We start from the raw sequence: 23966 nt of genomic DNA, 5'->3' as shown, positions 1-23966 counted from the left end.
ATTCTTAAACTGAGTGAAGGTGACTTCTTCACTAAACATCCCTTTCTCCCAATCTGCAGACTTCCAGCTTCTGTATTTGTTGCAAAATTGAAGACTATCAGCAATGTTCTTGGCAGAAAAAGAAGTTGTTTTTTTTTGCTGATGACATGATTTTGGAACACCTTCAAACAATCTGCGACGAATTGTTCATCTGCTCAGGTTCTGAAGGTGAAATGGTAAGCGAGAACGGAGTCGGGTGGCATTGATACGAGGAGATAACTTTGCAGTCATTACAATTTTCTGACCATCCCAGCTAGTTGATGCACAAGGACAACCACTCCGTTGCCTGGAACCAAAGGATCCAGAATCTTTCACACGTTCAAGTGTAGCATGCACAACTCCAAGTGAAATTTTCAATGTTTAGGCAGTTCTGCGATATGAGAGACCTTCATTTCGTAATATAATACATTTTAAAAGAAAACACATTTGTATCCAAAAATATCAGAAATCTCAATTAAGATTGGATGGAAATACAATTACAGAGTGTTTGGTTATAGTTCAATTATTTAATAATTAATTATTAGAGATAAAAATTATTAGTAAATACCACAAAATATTATTAGCTACAAATGTGAACAGTAATTATTGTAGTATGAATTTTTCAGAAATGCTAGCATCAACACACATATATGCAAGATTTAAATTCACTCACCTGTGTTCTGATGGGTTTAGTCCGAATTTCTTAAAAAACACACTGAACTATCACAATGTTTATACAGAAACATGCTTTACTGAAAAAATCCAGAAAGTATAAAATAGACCATTATAGCCTTAGTACACTTGCGAGATCTGTAACTTCTGACTGGGTGTTCACAAACTTTTGCTCCCCACTGTATATGTGGATGGACAGACACACACACACAGAGTCATGAACACACACATACATAAATGAGGACACACGCACATAGCACACAAGACGGACACTCACAGAACACTGGGGGGGAAAAAACACACACATAAACATGGTACACATGTATGTGTATGGACACACCCACACACCATGAACACACAGATGGAAACTCACAGACCACTGGTGAAAATCACACACACATGCGCACATGCATGTGCATGGACATACAAACACACACCATGAACACATGAACACTCACAGAACACTGAGGAAAACACACACACACGGTACACATGTATGTGCATGGACACACATACACACACCACAAACATACAGATGGACATTCACAGAACACTGGGGAAAAACACACACACATGCGCACATGCATGTGCATGGACATACAAACACACACCATGAACACATGAACACTCACAGAACACTGAGGAAAACACACACACACGGTACACATGTATGTGCATGGACACACATACACACACCACGAACATACAGATGGACATTCACAGAACACTGGTGAAAAATCACACACACATGCGCACATGCATGTGCATGGACATACAAACACACACCATGAACACATGAACACTCACAGAACACTGAGGAAAACACACACACGGTACACATGTATGTGCATGGACACACATACACACACCACAAACATACAGATGGACATTCACAGAACACTGGGGAAAAACACACACACATGCGCACATGCATGTGCATGGACATACAAACACACACCATGAACACATGAACACTCACAGAACACTGAGGAAAACACACACACACGGTACACATGTATGTGCATGGACACACATACACACACCACGAACATACAGAACACTGGGGAAAAACACACACACATGCGCACATGCATGGATATACAAACACATACACAAAGGTGGACATATGCACACCACACATGGGAATACACACACATAGTGCAATCTCACAAGCTGGCTGTCTCTTTGGAAAGTCTAATAAACATGCATGAGAGGAGAAGGAGACAAAAAAGGACTGGGCACTGGGAGAAGGGCAGAGACAGGGAGTACATTCCTGTCATACTTGTGGTAAAGGTAGTCCCTCACTTAGCCGTCTGGTTTTTGTTCTGGGAACCCCTCAGCCAGTGGAGGGTCACCCTGCTGTAATGAATAATGCATGTGTCAGGATGGTTTACTCATCTCAGCCCCCATGTTCATGGGAACCTCCATCTTAAGATTACTGTGCAAAGCTGACACCAAGAACTTGGGCCCCAGCTAGAAAAAAAATCAGAAGATAAAGCGTCCAGATGTCAGAGTTTATTTTCATCCGCATCGGATTATGAAGACTGAGTTCCCTTCTCGCCACAGACTAACAACATTTTATACCAAACAACAGAGTCATTTTATAGCAGGTTGCCTAGGGGGGAAGGCCTCGTGGGCAACTAATTTGGGCCTATCTTATAAAGACACCTGTCTGTCTTTATAAACTTATCCCAGAAGTGCAGAAATTGCAGCTACAATGATGCTGCATACAACACATAACGTGCACAAGCAGTGCCTCTGCCCACATCGGCCCAAATTATACCCCAAACACACCTACACCAGTCACATACAAGTACACTCATTCTTGTCATTGCATGTGTTTGCACTTGGGGTAATTTTGTATCTGGACCTTTATAATCACTCCTTCAGTGGATCACACAGAGACTAACTACAGAGGCCTTCAGTTGCCCCCCTCCCCTCACTCCTTTTCTATTACCTGATCAATTTATTTCACTGGGTAGCAGAGCCAGTGGCATAGCGAGGGTGGGAAGCGCCTGAGGCGGTGTCCCCCCGCCTTCTTCTCTGCTCCTCGCTCCTTCCCCACCCCATGTGCGCACCCCTTCCCCTTACCCCGTACCTCTTTAACTTCCCCAGCCTGCTGCTTGCACTGGCCTTGGCTCTCCCTCTGTCACTTCCTGGTCCCATGACCAGGAAGTGACGTCAGAGGCTGGCGCGAGCAGCAGGTTGGAGCTGCTGCTTGCACCAGCGAAGAGCTAGAGATACGGGGACATAAAGTGAAGGCGCACACGCGACGGGGGAAGGGTGGGAAGGGGCAGGGGGGCAAAGAGGAGGAGAGGTACTGGTGCCCCCCCCCCCACCAAGAGAGTGCCTGGGGCAGTCCTGGCCAAAGTAGTTTTAGTAGACCATAAGAATAGCCTAGCTGGGTCAGACCAATGGTCCATTTAGCCCAGTATCCCATCGTCACGGTGACCAATCCAGGTCACAAGTACCTGGCATAAACTCAAAGAGTAGCAAGATTCCGTAATCCCAACTAGTAGCAACATTCCATGCTACCGATCCAGGGCAAGCAGTGGCTTCCCCAATGTCTGTTTCTATAGCAGACCGTGGCCTTTTCCTCCAGGAACTTGTCCAAACCATTTTAAAAACCAGTTGCGTTAACCGTTCTTACCACATCCTCTGGCAATGCGTTCCACAGCTTAAGTATTCTCCGAGTGAAAAAAGATTTCCTCCTATTGGTTTTAAAAGTATCTTCCTGTAGCTTCATCGAGTGTCCCCAACTCTTTGTAATTTTTGATGAAAAAAAAATTCAATCCAGTGATGGGATTAAAGCGCGCCAGACAACTGTGCGCAGACAAATGCGCACAGGATGTCAGTGTGCCAGATTAAAAGTTAAATTTAAAGCGCTCCGAGGGGGTGTGTATGGGGGAACCCCCCCAGTTTACATAGAAGTGTTGGCGCTGCTGTCGGGGGGTGGGGACCCCCACACACACACTTAGAGAGGAAACTGTAATTTTTCCGTAAGACAGAGAAAAATTACACTTTCCTCTGGTTATATTTTTTTTTAAGACATGCCAACCAGACATGAACACAATGCTCAAGGTGAGATCACACCAAGGAGCAATACCGAGGCATTATAACATTCATAGTTTCCATCCCTTTTCTAATAATTCCTAGCACCTTGTTTACTTTTTTGATCACCACTGCACATGTTTTGTCTACAATGATACCCAGATCTTCTTCTTGGGTGCTGACCCCCAAGGTAGACCCTAGCATCTGGGTCCACCTTGGGGATTTGGGGGGCTTTACCTCAAACCTTTCCAATGGTAGTTCCAAGGCAAGTTCAGAGCACGTATGCCACTACAGCAGGTATTTCCCTATCTACATAGGATTTGAGAGACTTGAGAGTTAAATGACTTGCTCAAAGCCACGTGGAATATCAGGGGGAAGGGGATGATTTGAATCCCGGCCTCCTTGGTTCTCATCCTGCTGCTCTAGTTCATGGTATGGCCCTTATTCCCAGCACACCTGTCTCAAAATATCCCTCATAACACTAAAATGCGATGATCCTACAGGTTATTCACAAAACTTCACTGGCCCACTGGCACTTACTGATGTTGTCTAAAGCTCCACCTATAGGGACGGATACACTGGCATCCACAGGTAGGAGTGAACACAACAGGGAGGGAGAGGTCAAAGGGCCTTTTCAATGGAGAAAACAAAGCCAAGGGTCAAATAGATTATTCTAGAAAGGGTCTCGGCTGATAAAAAGCACATTATCATAGGATTCGGCAGCCAGAAAAGGGGAAACCTTAGCTTCTGAGGGGAAATAAGCAGGCACGAAAGGTCATAGGTCATCAGAGGGCATTAAAAGAGGCAGCAGTTGAAAGTTATTTTATGAATATTTGTAAGGAAGGTGCAAATCGGAATATCCTGCTGAAATACAGCATTGGACGAATAGATTCAAGCGCAATACCAAAAAAGCTGAAAAAGGAGAGCATGAGAGAGTTGCTGCCAAACAATGCAAGATTAATGTGTTACAGTGCTGGGGTTGAACAGAAGAGTTTATTCTAAAATTCTGAGCTTCAGTTGTGTTAACCGCTCTTACCACATCCTCTGTATGTATTTATTTCATTCTTTTAGCCCGTCCTTCCAAAGGAGCTCAGAATAGAGAATGACGTGGGGACAAATTTTTCCCTGTCTCCGCAGGAACTCAATTTCCCCGTCCCATCCCCGTGAGTTTTGTCACTGTCCCTACCCCATTCCTGTAAGCTCTGCCTTAACCATACAAGCCTTGAGCATTTAGGATTTGAAAGGGTTTGAGGCTTGTACAGATGAGGACGGAGCTTAGGCATTGGTGGAATGAGGCATTATGACATCACAATCTCAGCTCTGGAATGTTGCTACTTAGGATTTGAAAGGGTTTGAGGCTTGTACAGATGAGGACGGAGCTTAGGCATTGGTGGAATGAGGCATTATGACATCACAATCTCAGCTCCGGAATGTTGCTACTTAGGATTTAAAGTGTTTGAGGCTTGTGCAGATGAGGACGGAGCTTAGGCATTGGTGGAATGAGGCATTATGACATCACAATCTGAGCTCTGGAATGTTGCTACTTAGGATTTGAAAGGGTTTGAGGCTTGTACAGATGAGGACGGAGCTTAGGCATTGGTGGAATGAGGCATTATGACATCACAATCTCAGCTCTGGAATGTTGCTACTTAGGATTTTAAAGGGTTTGAGGCTTGTACAGATGAGGACGGAGCTTAGGCATTGGTGGAATGAGGCATTATGACATCACAATCTCAGCTCTGGAATGTTGCTACTTAGGATTTAAAGTGTTTGAGGCTTGTGCAGATGAGGACGGAGCTTAGGCATTGGTGGAATGAGGCATTATGACATCACAATCTCAGCTCTAGAATGTTGCTACTTAGGATTTTAAAGGGTTTGAGGCTTGTACAGATGAGGACAGAGCTTGCAGGAATGGGGCAGGGACAGGAAAAGAACTTGTGGGAATGGGACAAGAAAATGAGATTCCACGGGGACAGGGAAAAATTTGTCCCCATGTCATTCTCTAGCTCAGAACAGGTTACAAATCATGTACTCAAGCATTTGGTGCCTTGGTTGGTAAAGGGAATGGGGACTTGTCTACTGCCTTTTTGTGGCTTTGGAACTTCAAAGCTGACATTCAAAGCAGTGGGCACTGGAGGATTACCGTAAGTCACTTGCCCAGGGTTGCAAGGAGCAGCACTGGGATTTGATCTCTCAACTCTACCAGTGAGCCACACCTTCCCTCCTGAGCATGACTGTAAATGGGTGGAGTGCACCTGTATGTATGAGACAGTGATTACCAATGCAAGTGTGAAGTGGGGGGGAGGAGAGAATGGGAGGGAGCAGGAAAAGGACAAACATGAAAATTTATGGCAGGATGCTGCGTCTGCCTGCTTAGGATTGAAGAGGAGCAACAAATGGTTCCTGCCAGTTATCTGACAGGAGGGTTGAAGATAGGAACAGTGCTGGAGAGAGGGCAGCGGTGGGGTGGAGATGGAGGGGGGAGATTTAAAAGCAGTAAAGGAAGACAGTCCTGCTGGCAGAAGAGCACTGCTTTCCAGAAGATTAATGAGTCATCTCGTTCCAGGCCATGGCTTTGTTGTTGGAAACAGCTTTCGCCCTTTCGATGGTTCAGTGAGCTCTGAAACCACAAGATCAGAGCACTAGGCCAAGTTTAAACACATCATCAGCATTATAAATCAGGGAGTACGGCCCCTGAAAGCCAGACACACAGACCTCTCCTCTCGTGTCACTGCAGAGGAGCAGCTCCGATGTTATAGGGCCTCGGCCTTCTCTAAAAGGAATCGTGCATAACTCTCAGGGGACTTTTGTTAGCTTTTTTTAGGCCCGCAGTTTCACTGGCATTCCGGGAGCTATGCAGGTGCCTATGTTGCTTTACAGAGACTAATAGCGTGTTTCCCTGAAAATAAGACAGTGTCTTATATTAATTTTGGGGTATGTACATGATCATCTCTCCCTTCCTCTCCTTCACCCCAATTCTTCCTCTTTCCTTTCTTTCCCCCACATGTGGGGCAGACTGAATTCACGAGCGGATAAGGCCACAGCAGCCTGTTTAGCGTGCTGCCGGCCCGACGCTGCTTAGGGAGATAAGTAAGGCTCGCAGCGGAGTTCCGATGGGAGGGAGGGAAGGAAGAATGGGGATTCGGCTGCGAGGCGGGTGCGGGTGCTCGGGGGAGGGGGAGGGGCGATGCTCGCTCAAAGGTTCTGCTGCACAAGGGATGGGAGGAAGGGAAGGGAAACTGCTGGCGAATCCAGAGGACTAGGGCTTATTTTCGGGGAAACACGGTAGCATAATTAGGTTTATATATGCTAAGGGGAAGTTCAACAAATGGGCACCTCCATCTAGGCGCCCTGAGGCCTCCTTTTCTATAAGGGCACCTAGGTGCCCAGGTTCTGTTATATGATACCTGGTATCAGGTAGGGTTACTAGACATCCGGATTTACCTGGACGTCCTCTTTTTTAGACGACTGCCTGGGCTTCCGGACGGCGTTTCAAAACCCAGCACTTTGTCCGGGTTTTGAAAAGCTTCCAGCTCGGGACCACGTCGTGAGGGCATATGCGCATGTACGGATGCAACACGGTGACATCATATGCATGTGATGTCATTACGTCACATCTGCGCATGAGCTGAGGCCCTCCCGACGCGGCTCAGAGCACGAGAAGAGGTTGGGGGTGGGCGGGGCTGGGGTAGAACGGGGTGTGACTAGGGCGGGACAGGGTGAAACTGGGTAACCCTTGTGCAAGCGCTTAGATTGCAGTGAACCCGTGCTAAATATATTGGGTCCGATATTAAAAATGATTTAAACAGGCAGGAGAGGCTCCTGGCCATTTAAATTGTCTGTCCACTTAACTGGGATAGTTAATTTTAAGACTAAGCTTAAAAGTTTCTTATTCAATGATGCTTTTAGTTAATATTCAATGATGTTTTTAGTTATTAAACAACTTTATAATCTTTCTTAATCTTTTATTTTTTTATTTATGCTTTTATTCCCTCCCTATTGTTGTAATCCTGAAATATAAAATTTGATACATAATGTAACCCTTTAAATATCATTTTCCTAATGTTTCATGATTGTAAGTTTTTGTAATTATGTAATTTTATTTGTCTATGTAATAACTACCCCAAGTTTTTTTTTTTATTCATTATTGATTGTATATCGCCTAGAATGTAGAATAGGCGATTAATCAAAATACTTAATAAACTTGATAAACTTGATATAGCGGCACTAGAAAAGGCTCAAAGAAGAACAACCAAGATGGTAAAGGGGAAGGAATTCCTCTCGTATGAGGAAAGACTAAAACGGTTAGGGCTCTTCAGCTTGGAAAAGAGACGGCTGAGGGGAGATAGGATTGAAGTCTACAAAATCCTGAGTGGAGTAGAACAGGTACAAGTGGATCGATTTTTCACTCCGTCAAAAATTACAAAGACTAGGGGACACTCGATAAAGTTACTTTTAAAACCAATAGGAGGACATTTTTTTTCACTCAGAGAATAGATAAGCTCTGGAACGTGTTGCAAGAGGATGTGGTAAGAGCGGATAGCGTAGCTGGTTTGAAGAAAGGTTTGGACAAGTTTCTGGAAGAAAAGTTCGTAGTCTGTTTTTGAAACAAAAATGGGGGAAGCCTCTGCTTGCATAGAACGTTCCTACTATTTGGGTTTTTGCCAGGCACTTGTGACCAGGATTGTCCATCGTGAAGACGGGCTACTGGGCTAGATGGACCATTGGCCTGACCCTGTAAGGCTATTTTTATGTTCTTTTCTTATGTCTGTTTAGTGCCCAAGTCAAAACCGGCTATTTTGTGGGTATTCCAGGTGCAGAGACGGCACTTAAATGGTTCAGCTAACCAGACAAGACGGCATAAAATGCAGTCCTTTCTTTATGCAGTTCTTCTCAGCTGGTTAAATGCTGAATATTGCACTTAACTAGCTATGTTTTGGCCGGCTCTGTATACCCATAAATTCAAAGCCAGAGCTTAGACATGGCCCAGCATTAAATTTCCGCCTCCATTTTCTGTTTTTTTGCTGCCTGGAAAGATAGTGGGAACAACCCCAAAAGATTTAATGCAGAGGCTCTGCAGTTGTGGTACCTGCAAAAACTTTGGTAAAAAGAAGCCCCACAGGATCACTAAATATGCCTCTACAACACACATATACTCAGGGCAGGATTAACCAATAGGCCAAGTAGGCACGTGCCTAGGGCCCGAAATGGTCAGGGGGGCCCGATGAAGGAAGGCATCAACATTGTGTTTTCCAAACGGCGATGGGCCCCTCCAGCATCGATCGGCAACGTGGGCCCCCCCCATCGACAGAAAGTAAGACAAGCAAGCAACGTGGGTAAGAAAGGCAACGGGAACTGTAATTGTGAAGCGGTGCTGCTTGCCCAAAGCTTTCCTCTGACGCAGCTTCTTGTTTCCGCCTGGGCGCATGGTGGGGTGGGGCGGGGCAGGGGGCCCAGTGTACTTGTGTGTCTAGGGGCCCTCGACAAATTAATCCTGCCCTGCATATACTGCCCTGTAAATATCCACAAAGAAAACCAGACAATTGCATGCAAGCACCGCGAGACCCATCTAGTCTGCCCAACTTGTTTCTTGTGAGAAAATCGTACGCCCCTCTGGATCGCCACCTTCCCCTTCACTTTAGCTAAGGACTCTCTGGGCCAAATTCTATAAAAGGTGCCTAGCGATGTCTAAGTTTACCACGCCCATTCTCTGCTCCCAACCACACCCACTTTTCAGGTAGGCGTCGTTAGGCATCGGAGGGCGCCTGGTCTCAGGCGTTGCTAGGGGGCCGCATGGAATTCTACTCACAACTCTTAATTGATTATTATTTTTTTTTTTTAACTTAAAGATCAACGGTGTGGTCAATTACCACACCAGTTAAGCTTGTTAATTCAATTTGGGCAGTGCGTGGAATCTAGTTCGGCGCCGCTAGGTATCCGCTATTAAGCTGCTTAGCAGCGCCTAACCTAGGCCCTCTGGGTCTATCCTAGGCTTTCCTGAATTCTGTTACATATACTTTATATCACGGAGCAGAGATGTGTACACAGGCATAATCATTCAGCCACACACAAGTATATGCACATACTAACACATATATGCAGTCACAGCAATACATAATCTTGTATACATACTAATACACGCACATATAAACAGATCCAAAAACCCCTGTTCCACAGAAAGTCATATGCAGGAGCCAGACATACACTCCTCCAGGGGAGCTGATTGTTCACAACATGGACTGTGCAGTCATTCGCAGGGAGAATAATTACTCAGAACAGCCACATCCTTCAGCCAGCTTCTGGAATGAGGGAGGATTCAGAATTCTCCCCAACCACTAAACTCTCAATCCAATTCCCTCTTACTGACCTACAAATGCATTCACTCGGCTGCCCCTCACTAACTCTCTTCACTTGTCTCTCCCTAAGTTCCCCTCCTTGAGCTCCGCTCAGCTGGTAAGTCCCTCCTCCTATCTGTGCCCTTCTCTTCCTCTGCCAACTCCAGACTCCGTCCCTTCTATCTTGCTGTGCCGTACGCTTGGAACAAGCTGCCCGAATCTGTACGGCGGGCTTCGTCTCTGGCAGTGTTCAAGGCCCAGTTAAAAGCCCACCTCTTCGAGACTGCTTTCAGTTCCTAACTCCTCTCACCTTGGGTTCTGCATCTCTAACCCTATATGTCATGTCTGTCTGCCCAAGTTAGATTGTAAGCTCTTCTATGCAGGGACCATCTATTAAATGTCAAAATCTACACTGCTGTGCACACTTTTCAACGCTATATAAGTGATAAAAAGCAGTAGTAGTCCTCCTTCCACTTGTTCTCACATTTCCTTTCTTTTCCCTCTCTCTATATACTCTCTTCCTCCTTAGGCTGTACTGGGAGCAGATCCATGGTGAGGGACTAACAACATAAGAATCGCCTCTGCCGAGTCAGACCATGGGTCCATCATGCCCAGCAGTCCGCTCCCGCGGCGGCCCCCCCCAGGTCCATGACCTGTAAGTGATCTTTTACCTAAAACATTTTATTCCCTAATCATTTACTATCCTGTATAGTAACCCTCTATCTGTACCCTTCAATCCCCTTTTCCTTCAGGAAATCATCCAATCCCATTTTGAAACCCATTATCGTACTCTACCCTACCACCTCCTCTGGAAGCACATTCCAGATGTCCACCACCCTCTGAGTGAAGAAGAACTTCCTAGCATTTGTTCTGAATCTGTCTCCTTTCAATTTTTTTGAGTGCCCTCTTGTTTTTGTTGCCCCCGCTAGTCTGAAGAATCTGTCCCTCTCTACCTTCTCTATACCTTTCATGATCTTATAAGTTTCTATCATGTCCTCTCTAAGTCTCCGCTTTTCCAGGGAAACGAGCCCCAGCTTCTCTAGCCTTTCAGCATATGAAAGGTTTTCCATGCCTTTTATCATCCTTGTTGCTCTTCCCTGGACCCTCTCGAGCATCGTCATATCCTTCTTAAGGTACGGCGACCAGTATTGGACACAGTACTCCAGGTGCGGGCACACCATTGTCCGATACAGTGACAGGATAACTTCCTTCATTCTGGTAGTGATTACCTTTTTTGATTATGCCCAACATTCTGTTCGCCTTCTTTGAGGCCGCTGCGCATTGTGCCGCCGGCTTCATTGTTTTATCCACCAAAACTCCCAAGTCCTTTTCCAGTTTGCCTTCTCCCAGTACCCCCCCCCCCCCCTTCCCATCGTGTAGTTATACATCGGGTTTCCTTTCCCTATGTGCAAGACTTTACATTTCTCTACATTGAAGCTCATTTGCCATCTATTTGCCTACTCACTCAGTTTATTCAGGTCCCTTTGTAGTTCTTTACATTCCTCAACAGTTCAAACCCTACTGGAGAGTTTTGTGTCATCTGCGAATTTTATAACTTCGCACTTCATCCCTGATTCCAGGTCATTAATGAATATATTGAACAGCAGCGGTCCTAGCACTGACCCCTGCGGGACGCCACTCGTGACCCCTTTCCAGTCAGAGTAGTGCCCCTTTACTCCTACCCTCTGTTTCCTGTCTGCCAGCCAATTTCTGATCCATCTGTGCACGTCCCATTCCACCTCGTGGTTCCACAGTTTTCTTAGTACGCACTCATGGGGTACCTTGTCGAAGGCTTTTTGGAAGTCCAGATATACGATGTCTATGGGGTCACCATTGTCCAATTGTTCACTTATCCCCTCAAAGAAGTGCAGTAGGTTTGTTTGGCATGATCTTCCTTTACAGGAATCATGCTAAACTTTCTATCATCCATCACCTCCTCTCAGGACTGCCAATTCATTACCCCAATCACCTTTTCTCATACTGCTCCGGGCAGTGGAATACCTTTGTGGTCAGCCATTCCAAAGGAACTAATCTCCAATCCCTGCCCACACGCTGTCTATTTGCTGATGTTGTGTTGGATCAAATATTATGAGGTTGTGGCCCATCCCGTTCCACTGCCTATGTATGGTCCACCTTCTTACTACATCCCTCTTCCCTTACCAGCTCTCTCCTCCTCCATCAGCTCCTTATTCTCACTGACCCATCCTCCTCTCCATCATTATTTCCTTTCCTGTTCAATTCTCACCCCCAATCACCCTCCTCAGGGCTAATTTTTCCAGAAGAAGAAGAAGTAGCTACTGTCTTTGAGAAGCCCTGTTGCCTCCACCTGATCACTTGCATCCTGCAGTCTTCACCGGGAGTTTGGGGCCAAAAAACTGGCCCAAAAATGGGGGTCCCGGTTTATATTCGGGTCAATGCCCCCTCCCAGAATTTTTTAAGGCCGCCGCCGCCAGGCTCTGCCCCCCTCCTCCTCCCTGCCCTATCATACCTCTGCCAATTGCTGGTGGAGGTGCAGTGAGCAGGAGCAAGCTTTCCAAACTCCTGCCCCGCTGCACGATCCAATTTCTTCATCTGAGCGGCACGAGCAGCAGCAGCGCGATTTGGCGCTGCTTCTCGGCGCTGAGCGGCTTCCTTACTGGCTCCCGCATGAAGGGAGACAAAGGAACAGGACTGCTGGAATGGAAAGGGGGCAGGGTGGTATGGAAGGGTGGTGCTGATGGAATTGATGTACAGAGAAAGGGGAGAGACATAAGGGGGAAGGATATTGGAGGGAAAGATTGTTACTAAAAATCATGTTTTCATACAGATGGGGGGTGTCAAAAAATGATGGGCCCCGGGTGTCACATATGCTAGGTACGCCCTCTTAATTTCAACCGTGGGATTTGGGGGGATGTCAGTTCTCACTGTGCAGAGATTCAGCACATGAAGCCTAGGAGCGCATTTATTTGTCTATGGGACCAAGTCTCTTTGATGATTCAAGGAACCCCTTCAAGACCCTGACCACCTGGCGCTGCAGGAGGATTGAATATTTCAGCTCTTTGATACTCACAGTTCCTTGTAGTTGGCATCGTAGAGAGACACCCACTTATTCTGCAGGTGAGGCTGCCATTTAATTGACTGGTAATTTGGGTCCAGGTAAGAACTGTTTAAGCTGTCGTTATCCTGGATGAGGCCTGCAGGATTAGAAAGAATCAATTAAATAGTGAATTCCAACCTTGCCATGAGCGCCAATATCCTTTTTTTTTGTCAAGGACATTGGGGTGGACAGGAAAAGGGAAGCGACAGGCATGCACCCGTGATTTGGGTGCTTAAATTTGGGCAGGCTGCTGAGATGCACAGACAACTTAATTGGCTAATGAGCTGTTAACCATCAATAATCGGATTCCAACAACCAATTACTGATGTTAATTGGCCAATTAGGATTTGCACAAACATCTGACTATGGGCTAGATTCACTAACCTCCCAATTCTGTGTCCGGTCCGTGCCCGATAGCATGCAGGCCGCCGAATTCACAAAAGGCCTGCATGCAAATGGGGACAATTGTTGACACGCCCCATCCATGGCACGGATTGCTAAAGAGCGATCCTTGAGCATGCGCAGAACATCTTCCTTGCCTGTAGATGATCTGCACATGCTCTCATTAGGAAATTTTTTTTTTTTTTTTTGCAAGCCTGTGGTTTTAACCCGCTTTAAGCCTGCGGGTTAAAACCAAAGGCTTGCACTGTAGGGAAGGGTGGGAGAGTCAGGGTTGCAGGAGTTCGGGAAAGGCAGGAGATTGGACACAAAAGTGGACATCCTGAAGTAGCCAACCTTGGCCTCAAAAGCCGGACTGCTCAGTTCATTTTCCAGCCAAAAGCTTTCATTATATTAATTCAAAACACAGCCGACACTTTTGATTGGGTTAAGCACATCTAATATACTGGAATTGTTTACTAAAAATACTGAATGCACACTTTAACGATATGAGAGGTTTTTTTGAGGATCAATGATTGAAATCTGGAACCTATAAGACTTGGCTTAAGAAAGAAAGTGTGTATGTGAGCAGGGTGGCGGTCTGCCCCGGGTGCATGCCCCAAGGGGGTGCACAGCTGGCCACCCACCGGGGAATAGGCTGCCACTGCCGCCATCGGGAACAAGCCAGCGCCGAGTTCTCCCTCCCTGCTTTTCATCCCCGCGGGGCTGACCAACTCTCGCCACCCGACGTCAGTTCTGACGTCGGAGAAGACGTTCTGTAAAGTGATGATTGTTATGTATCAGTTTTTTCAAATTTACATCTACTGTCTTTATATTTTGCACAGTATTAGAGGACATGTATTACTGTTTTTGTGGTGTTGTATTGTATGCAGAGTCTGGTTTCTTGGCGATTCAGTTTAACTTTTGTCTACATATTTCTATTTTTAGTTTGTGATTATTCCATATTGGGCGAGGGTGTATCTGTCTGTGTGTATGAAAGGGACATGGCTTTCTGATAGCATCGACTGTACAGGATCAATTGACTGTGCAGCATCTGGCTTGTTTAGTTTTATAATGTATGTGTTGGTGTTCTAGTGCTCACTGCAGTGTTTAAGATGCTGCCTTTTCCTAGGTACACTCTTGTGCGATATGTGGATTGTTACTAAAAATCATATTTTTCATATAGATGGGGAGGGGAGGTGTCAAAAAATGATGGGCTCCAGGTGTCACATATGCTAGGTATGCCCCTGCTGAAGGGAATAGACTTCGTAGATAAAGACAGGTTGTTCACCCTCTCCAAGGTTGAGAGAACAAGAGGGCATTCTCTAAAGTTAAAAGGAGATAGATTCCGTACAAACGTAAGGAAGTTCTTCTTCACCCAGAGAGTGGTGGAAAACTGGAACGCTCTTCCGGAGGCTGTTATAGGGGAAAGCACCCTCCAGGGATTCAAGACAAGGTTACACAAGTTCCTGATGAACCGGAACGTATGCAGGCAGGACTGGTCTCAGTTAGAGCACTGGTCTTTGACCTAGGGGCCACCGCGGCTGGTCTGACCCAGCAGCGGCAATTCTTATGTTCATAAGAGGCTCTAGTTGGATTCATTGCATAATACTGCCTTGAACTGTGAAGCGCCTATTCTTTGGAATTCTCTTCCTTTATGAAGAGGTTTCCTATAAGACATTTAAATCTGGACTAAAACATGGTTATTTAGACAAGCATTTACGATTACACACTGCGCACAGTAGTTAAATAGGGAAACATTGCTCAAATTTGGGCACTAAAAAAAGGAAATTTGAGCAGTTCTATAAATGATGTTCTGAGTTGTGCGTTGTGTACAGAATAGCGTGTTGCGCCTTGATCTGCGTCCAACGTTTGAGCACGAGGCGTTGCACCATCTGAAACCGGTGTAAATCCTCACGCGTACATTGGACGCGGCTCCCCAAATTCCAGAACAGCGCACATCGTTAGTGAACTCCCTGGAGCTGCCCGTGCTCCTCCCTTAGCCACGCCCCCTTTTTAGTTGCACACTGAAAGATTTATGTGCGCCTCTTTAGAGAAAAGCACTTAGCACGCTTCGCACATAAATCCAAATTGTTTGTTAGCATCCGATTATTGACCGTTATAGCTCGTTAGCCAATCTCAGCAGACTGCCCAAATTTAAGTGTCCAAATCTGGGCACCATATAGAGAATCCGTTCCTTCCCTTCTCCTGCCCACACCCACTGTCCTTGGCAGAAAGAAGGATAATCACTTGGCACCTCCCAGGACATGGTGGTACTGTAGAAGATGAGACTGCATACCTGGCTCTTGTTTGATCATCCCGCTGAGCATCTGGGCGTTGAGGGTATTTGTGGGCGACTCTGAATGTTTCCTCTTCTTGGCAGGATGCACAGGGAGCCTGTTGAGGACCAATCGTACATGAACACATTGCTGAGAGACGGCAAATTAATTTGTTACATGCTATGTCTCCAAATATTGTGGAAGCCTCCTGTGTTTCACAGTATTGTGAGGCCTGGTTATTCAGGACTTTTTAAAATTAAGTTTATGTCATTTTAACTGGATTTCATTCACTAAAATGTTGTGTGGTCTTCGTGATAAGGCGTATGGGGACAGACTTAAAGATCTCAATCAGTATACTTTGGAGGAAAAGCGGGAGAGGGGAGATATGATAGAGACGTTTAAATACCTACCTAATATAAATGTGCATGAGTCGAGTCTCTTTCATTTGAAAGGAAACTCTGCAATGAGAGGGCATAGGATGAAGTTAAGAGGTGATAGTCTCCGGAGTAATCTCAGGAAATACTTTTTTTCCCAGAAAGGGTGGTAGATGTGTGGAACGGTCTCCCGGAAGAGGTGGCGGAAACAGAGACTGTGTCTGAATTCAAGAGGGCCTGGGATAGGCACGGGGGATCTCTCGGAGAGAGAAAGAGATAATGGTTACTGTGATGAGCAGACCATTTGGCCTTTATCTACCGTCATGTTTCTATGTAATATAATATGTAACTGTGATTGTTGTAAACCCTTCAGGAAAAGGGGGCATAAAAATATGATAGTCCAGAAGAAGTGCTGTGAGAGGGTTCCAGAGACAGATAGATATTCACTGCTAAGAATCTGCTGGGAAATTGCTTGGGGGAACAGTAGCTAAAGTTTAATAGCTTAGGGACTTTATTTTATTTTAAGTACTCTGATCACACAGCAAGAGAATTTAAGTGATAGTTTTTGCTAGCATTTAAGAAGGCTATTTTAAAATTGCTATAGGATCAGTATAAAGCCCAGCTAGTAGGCACAGAAAGGATTCATTCCCACCCACCCCTGGCCTGATCTCTGATTTACAGGTCCTTGAACCAGTCAGAAGGCTACAAATGTAATTAGGGCATCTCTATCAGCAAGTAGTTAACTCTTAGAAATACAGTCTACTTAGATCCACAGAGGGGAGCCTATTAATAACACTGAAAAAAAAAATAAAACCAAAATATTAGCATAATCTAACATATCTCTATCAATATTAGAGGGCTTTATGTACATATTCCCACTCCCTTAACCAAAAAAATCACCAATATTAATATGCAGGCAGCAGTTCAGCAGCGAGATGGGGGCTATCCAGTCTTTTGCATTGAGTGTCCAATGTTTATCTCCCAGCTGGTGTGTACTCGGTGCAAAGAGCTCCTAGTACTCAGGGTGTGGGTCTGATCTCTGGAAGCTGAATAAGAGACTTAGCGATGCTGAAGCAGACAGAAAGGTTTATAGAGGAGGCCTATAGGGGACGTCCCATCTCCAGTCTGGCATCATCTGTGCTGCCATGGAGGAGAAAGGTCTCCTGAAGGAAGAGCATCACTGTGGAGAGGCAGGAAGTGATCTCGTAGCCAGGACCTGCCCTCCAGGGGATGCAATATCTTCTCGTACCGAGAATGTGTCTCCAGGGGCTTCTGCCCAGGAGGCAAGGGTTAGGATAGCCATTGAAGATTCAATCATTAGACATGTAGATAACTGGGTGGCTGGTGGACAAGAGGATCGCTTGGTCACTTGTCTGCCTGATGCCAAGGTGGCGGACCTCACGCCTCATCTAGATAAGATTTTAGAAAGTGCTGGGGTAAAGCCTACCATCTTGGTACATGTGGATAGCAATGACTTAGAAAAATGTGAAAGGGAAGTTCTGCCAGAACTTCCAGAATAGCATTTTCAGATGTGTTCCTTGTTCTATGTGCAAGACCCAAAAGACAGGCAGAGTTCTGGAGTCTCAATGCATGGATTTATTAGAATATATATTACCAAAACAGGGAAGTTAAGGCATCCTAATAGCAAGGTTGCAATAGAGATCATAGTAGACCAGCTGTTCTTAAATAGAGAGCAGACAGATTCTAAAGATTATCACTGCCAACTGCAAATAGGAATGACAAACATTGTTTGAAATGTCTGTATTCAAATGCCAGAAGCCTAAAAAACAAGATGAGAGAATTAGAATATATTGCACTAAATGAAAAGATAGATATAATAGGCATCTCTGAGACCTGGTGGAACAAAGATAACAAATGGGACACTGTCATACCAGGATACAAACTATATCGCAGTGATAGGGTAGATCGAACTGGTGGAGGAAAGCCTTGAATCGAATAGACTAAAAATTGTACAAGACCAAAACACACCTTGGAATCCCTTTGGGTAGAAATTCCATGTGTAAGGGGGAAAAAAGATAGCGATAGGAGTGTACTTCCATCCGCCTGACCGGGAAGTGGCAGAGGCTGAAATGTTATGGCTATCAAACTGGGTAACACAATAATCATGGGTGATTTCAATTACTCTATATTTCAGTAGAACATAATTCAAATATCAAAGAAAAAATAAATAAATAAAAATATCTTTATTAATTTAAAACCAAAACTAAGTGCAACACATTATAGATACATTTTATACTTTAACAGCACTTAAATTCTATCAAATTCTATTTTGGGACAAATACATATATCATCCCCCCCTTTCTACATATCCAACAATTGCACTCAGATTCAAAGTGTCTCCCCACCCACCCTGGACGTGTAAGATCAAAGGGCAAAATCATCAATCACTCCTTTCAGAATTTTGTCAATGGCTCCCCAACATCCATAAATTTTCTATAATGTCCCTGTTGTATGGCCATCATGCGTTCCATTTGTAAAGTATGACATAGAGATTCCCACCAAAAAGTATAATTTAACCGATCGCAGTTTTTCCAATTCCTCAAAATAAGTTGAATGGCAACCAACCCCTGTCATAATAAAGAGGAGTTTATTATTATGGGAAGATATTTGACTTTTGGCCCTCATTGACGTACCAAATAGTACAGTATCGTACGTCAATGTCACAGGATTTTTCAGTACTTCATTCACTTGATCCCAAATGGATCTCCAAAATTTAAATATCAAGGGGCAATAGAACAATCGATGATCCAATGTCCCTACATCGAAATGACAGTGCCAGCATCTATTAAACTTGGAATTATCTAATTTCTGTAATTGAACAAGGGTCCAAAAAGCTCTATGTAACAAGAAAAACCATGTTTGTCTCATAGATGCAGACACTGTACAACTCATCCTCCAAGCCCAAATTCATGGCCATTGAGACACAGAAATCTGCTGCTTTATCTCAATGCTCCAAATGTCACGAAGACCAGTCTTTGGTTTCTTATTCAAAAATTCAGATATTAAAACCAAGCATGAGGTGTACCAACACCAAGCACTGTTGAAACTAAGCTTAGTGTTTGGTTTCTGGAATTGATGCTGACTGATCCTGTGGATGAAACATTATATTGCAGAAAATATTGCTGTGGAGTTTTTTTTGAGTCCATGAAGCAATAACTGAGGCTTTTTTCTCCACATATATAATATCTAATCTAATCTAATCTAAATCTTGGGTTTATATACCGCATCATCTCCGCAGATGGAGCTCGACACGGTTTACATGGTTAGGGAAGGAACGGAACTCCAGTGGAATTATATAAGTATGAGAGAAGAGAGGTTGGTGTGAGAGTGCTAGGAGCGGGACGGGGTTATGCCATGTTTAGCTGAGTGCAATATACTACGATTTTCTTTCACCCTGTATTGTACTACACAGTGGTTAGTGGAGTGATCATTACTGTGTCAAACATAATTTTTTGTTTTTTCTTTGATTTCAATTACCCCAATATTGACTAGGCAAATGTAACATCAGGCCAATGAAATACTGCATCTAGCACTGGTCACTGTACATGAAGAAGGACAAAGTACTACTCGAAAAGGTCCAGAGAAGAGCGACTAAAATGGTTAAGGGGTTGTGGAGGAGTTGCCATACAGTGAGAGGCTAGAGAAACTAGGCCTCTTCTCCCTTGAGAAGAGGAGACTGAGAGGGGACATGATCGAAACATTCAAGATAATGAAGGGAATAGACTTAGTAGATAAAGACAGATTGTTCACCCTCTCCAAGGTAGAGAAAACGAGAGGGCACTCTCTAAAGTTGAAAGGGGATAGATTCCGTACAAACATAAGGAATTTCTTCTTCACCCAGAGAGTAGTAGAAAACTGGAACGCTCTTCCGGAGTCTGTTACAGGGGAAAACACCCTCCAGGGATTCAAGACAAAGTTAGACAAGTTCCTGTTGAACCAGAACGTACACAGGTAAGGCTAGACTCAATTAAGGCACTGGTCTTTGACCTAAGGGCTGCTGTGGGAGTGGACTGCTGGGCACGATGGACCACTGGTCTGACCCAGCAGCGGAAATTCTTATGTTCTTATCCTCTCTCTCATAAGCCAATTATCCTTCCCTTTCTTCCCACCTTCTTCTTTCATATGCAGAGAGGCTAGAAAGGCTGGGGCTCTTCACCCTGGAGAAGCGAAGACTCAGATGAGACATGAGAGAGACTTACAAGATCATGAAGGGCATAGAGAAGGTGGAAAGGGACAGATTCTTCAGCCTATTGGGAACCACAAGAACAAGGGGGCACTCGGAGAAACTGAAAGGGGACAGGTTTAGAACCAATGTTAGGAAATTTTTCTTCACTCAGAGGGTGGTGGACACCTGGAATGCGCTTCCAGAGGATGTGATAGGACAGAGTACATTAAGGGGATTCAAAGAGGGATTGGACAAGTTCCTGAAGAATACGGGGATTGAGGGATATAGATAGAGGTAGAGATAGGAGCATGAAAGGGTATAGATAGAAGAAAAATGGGGATTAAAGGGTTTTAGGCAAAGGATCACTTACAGGTCATGGACCTGATGGGTCGCCGTGGGAGTGAACTGATGGGCGCGATGGACCCCTGGTCTGACCCAGAAGAGGCAACTTCTTATTTTCTTATGTTCTTATGATGTTACCAGTGATGTGCCTCAAGGTTCTGTTCTTGGGTTGTTCTTTTTAACATTTTTATAAACGATATTGCTGCAGTGCTGTCAGGTAAGATTTGCCTCTTTACAGATGATACCAAAATCTGCAACAAAGTAGACCCCCAGGATGGCGTGAATAACATGAAGAAAGACCTGGCAAAGCTTGAAGAATGGTCTGAAATTTGGCAGCTAAAATTTAATGCTAAGAAATTCAAGGTCATGCATTTGGGCTACAAAAATCTGAGGGAACGGTACAGTTTAGGGGGGGTGAAGAAGTTAAGTGCACTACGGAAGAGCGGGGGACTTGGTTGGGATTGTATATGATGATCTTAAGGTGGCCAAACAGGTTGAAAAGGTGACAGCGAAAGCTAGAAGGATGCTAGGTTGCATAGGGAGAGGTATGGCCTGTAGGAAAAAGGAGGTATTGATGCCCCAGTATAAGACTCTGGTGAAACCTCATTTAGAATATTGTGTACAATTCTGGAGGTTGCATCTTTAAAAAGGTATAAAAAAGATGGAGTCGGTCCAGAGGAAGGCCACTAAACTGGTGTGTGGTCTTTGTCATAAGGCGTATGGGGACAGACATAGATCTCAATCTGTATACTTTGGAGGAAAGGCGGGAGAGGGGAGATATGATAGAGACATTTAAATACCTACGTGGCATAAATATGCATGAGTTGAGTCTCTTTCATTTGAAAGGAAGCTCTGGAATGAAAGGGCATAAGATGAAGTTAAGAGGTGATAGGCTCAGGAATAATCTAAGGAAATACTTTTTTACAGAAAGGGTGGTAGATATATGGAACAGTCTCCCAGAAGAGGTGGTGGAGACAGAGACTGTGTCTGAATTCAAGAAAACCTGGTATAGGCACGTGGGATCTCTTAGAGTGAGGAAGAGATAATGGTTACTGCGGAAGGGCAGACTAGATGGGCCATTTGGCTTTTATCTGGCATCATGTTTCTATGTTTTCTCTACTCCCTACACACAATCATCCTCTACTTTTCTCTATCCTTATTTCTCTACTCTTTGTGTTCCTGATCTCCTAATCTAGAAGTGTCATTCTTTCATTTTGCTTTTCATTCTTTTTCCTCTCCTGTCTTTCTCCCACAGTCTTTGTTCTCCACCCTCTTCTTCATTGCTCTGTCCCTATTTCTCATCCTCTGCACCTCCATTTACTTCATTTGCTTAACTGTCTTTTGCAAAACACATTAAGATTAACACATATAAAATTAATATATATAAAATCATAAAATGGACCACAATTATAAATATTTTTAGTGGAGAATATAAATAGCAAAGGCAATACACGAAAGCCAATCAGACATATTCGACAAAATACAGAGAATGCAAATACGATAAATATTAACATGTACAATTAGTCCTATTGTCCATTCAGGGGAGCCGGAAGAGTTTTTATAATGAGGGTGCGGAAAACTATCCCCCTCTTCTACTAAGGTGCGCTATGCTTTTTAGCGCGTGCATGTTATCCTATGGACATGTTAGCGGTTGATGTACGCGTTGATTTAGAAAATTCTTAGCGCACCTTAGTAAAAGAGAGCCTATATAAAGAACCCAGCTCCTTCAGATGGTACTGCAGTATCTCAGTACCTATACTTCTCACTCCTGCCCCAACTCCTCTCCTCATCTTCTTCATTCCTCTTCTCTCACAAACCTTTCCTCCCCTCTCATGCATCTCTCCCCACTTCCCTCCACCCTCTCCCCCAACTTCCCCCCCCCACCTTTTACTTACTCCAATCCATGTTGCTGTTGCAAGAGCTGGTGAAGCATCTGTGACTGCTGGGCTTGATGCAGATCATTGGGAGACATTCCTGGTCCCATCAGTGGGTACGGTGGCATCAAAGTCTCAGACTTCATGTACAGATCCCTCTGCATGCTGGGATAATGGGGATTGTGCTGCTGGTGTGCAGGGTGAGGTGGGGGTGGCGGAGGACCCTGGAGATGGAGAGGGGGTGGAGGAGGAGGTGGTGGGTGCTCCAGCCTGGATGGTGGGGTCATGTGACACATGTTCTCTGGGGTCATAGTGCGCAGATGATGAGGATCTTAAAAAAAAAAGAACAACACAAAACAGCAATCGATTATAAATGTATTAAACAGCAAATAAATCTAGAGCTTTCACATAAAACCAAGCCTATTTTAAACCGACAGGCTGGGGTGGGTAACAGAAGATTAAGGAAAGCAGAGAAAAAGCTCAGATATGATCTGCTAGCATACTGTTTCTTTTTTGTGATTTTTTTTTCTTTGTGAAGTTTCAATAAAATAAATTACTGACCGTGTCCAATAAGGAACATGTACTTGAACAGGGTCTCACTCCAAACCCAAATCCTCCCGTCACTACCCTTCTCTCCTCTGCTGTACTGGGCTGGCCTGCTGGATGTGCTGTCAGACCGCCTCGTACAATACACCCAATTCCTAACAGACCCAATGCAGAGGTAAACGCCTTCTTACAGGAACCAGGAATACAGCAAACGCTGTTACTGTACCATTACATTTTCTTGGAGGTAACGGAGATTTAAATTGTATCTGTATTAAAATTGTACCAACCTTGCAACACTCATGTCATCCTTCTCCTTAAGTCACTTCACTGGCTCCCTATCTGCCTTTGCGTACAGTTGCGTCAGAGGAGAAGCATCCGCTCACACACACGTGACTGCAGGCAGACAAGCTCGGTCGGCTTGAGTAACTTACTTTACTAACGCACCGCGAAGGTAAGGGGCAAGGGGATTCTCGGGCCGCGCGAGGGGGGTACTGAAGGGTGGTGAGGTGGCGAGAGGGAAGGGTGGTGGTGGGGAGCAGGCGCTGGAAGTTCAAGCTCCTATTGCTGATCTACAAATGTGTTCACTCTGCTGCCCCTCAATATCTCTCCTCTCTCCTTATATACCTCCCAGAGAACTCCGTTCCTCAGATCAGCCGCTCTTAGCTGTACCCTTCTCCTCCATTGCCAATTACAGATTTTGTTCCTTTTATCTGGCTGCCCCTATGCCTGGAATAAATCACCCGAGTTTGGCCGCCAAGCCCCTTCCCTTGTTTACAAGCAGACTGAAAACCCAACTTTTTTTTATATAGTCTTCAATCCATAACTCTATTTCCCT

At 44.8% G+C, this 23966-nt stretch overlaps 1 protein-coding gene across 7 annotated transcripts in view; it reads right to left on the bottom strand.

The window, feature by feature from the left end:
- The window catches only part of MYRF (myelin regulatory factor), a 177854-nt gene that overhangs the window by 53150 nt on the left and 100738 nt on the right, over positions 1 to 23966 (bottom strand). For all 7 annotated transcript variants that reach the window (XM_033928865.1, XM_033928866.1, XM_033928868.1 and 4 more), the window contains 3 exons: positions 22607 to 22916; positions 15830 to 15927; positions 13126 to 13249 (listed from right to left, as the gene is read on the bottom strand). In XM_033928865.1, coding sequence (XP_033784756.1) covers positions 13126 to 13249; positions 15830 to 15927; positions 22607 to 22916 — 532 coding nt within the window. The remainder of the gene's footprint in view (positions 1 to 13125; positions 13250 to 15829; positions 15928 to 22606; positions 22917 to 23966) is intronic.

This window comes from Geotrypetes seraphini, chromosome 19, assembly GCF_902459505.1.
Source record: "Geotrypetes seraphini chromosome 19, aGeoSer1.1, whole genome shotgun sequence".
NCBI classification, from domain to species: domain Eukaryota; kingdom Metazoa; phylum Chordata; class Amphibia; order Gymnophiona; family Dermophiidae; genus Geotrypetes; species Geotrypetes seraphini.
Note: the sequence above shows the minus strand (reverse complement) of the source record. Positions and strands in the feature narration are given on the sequence as shown.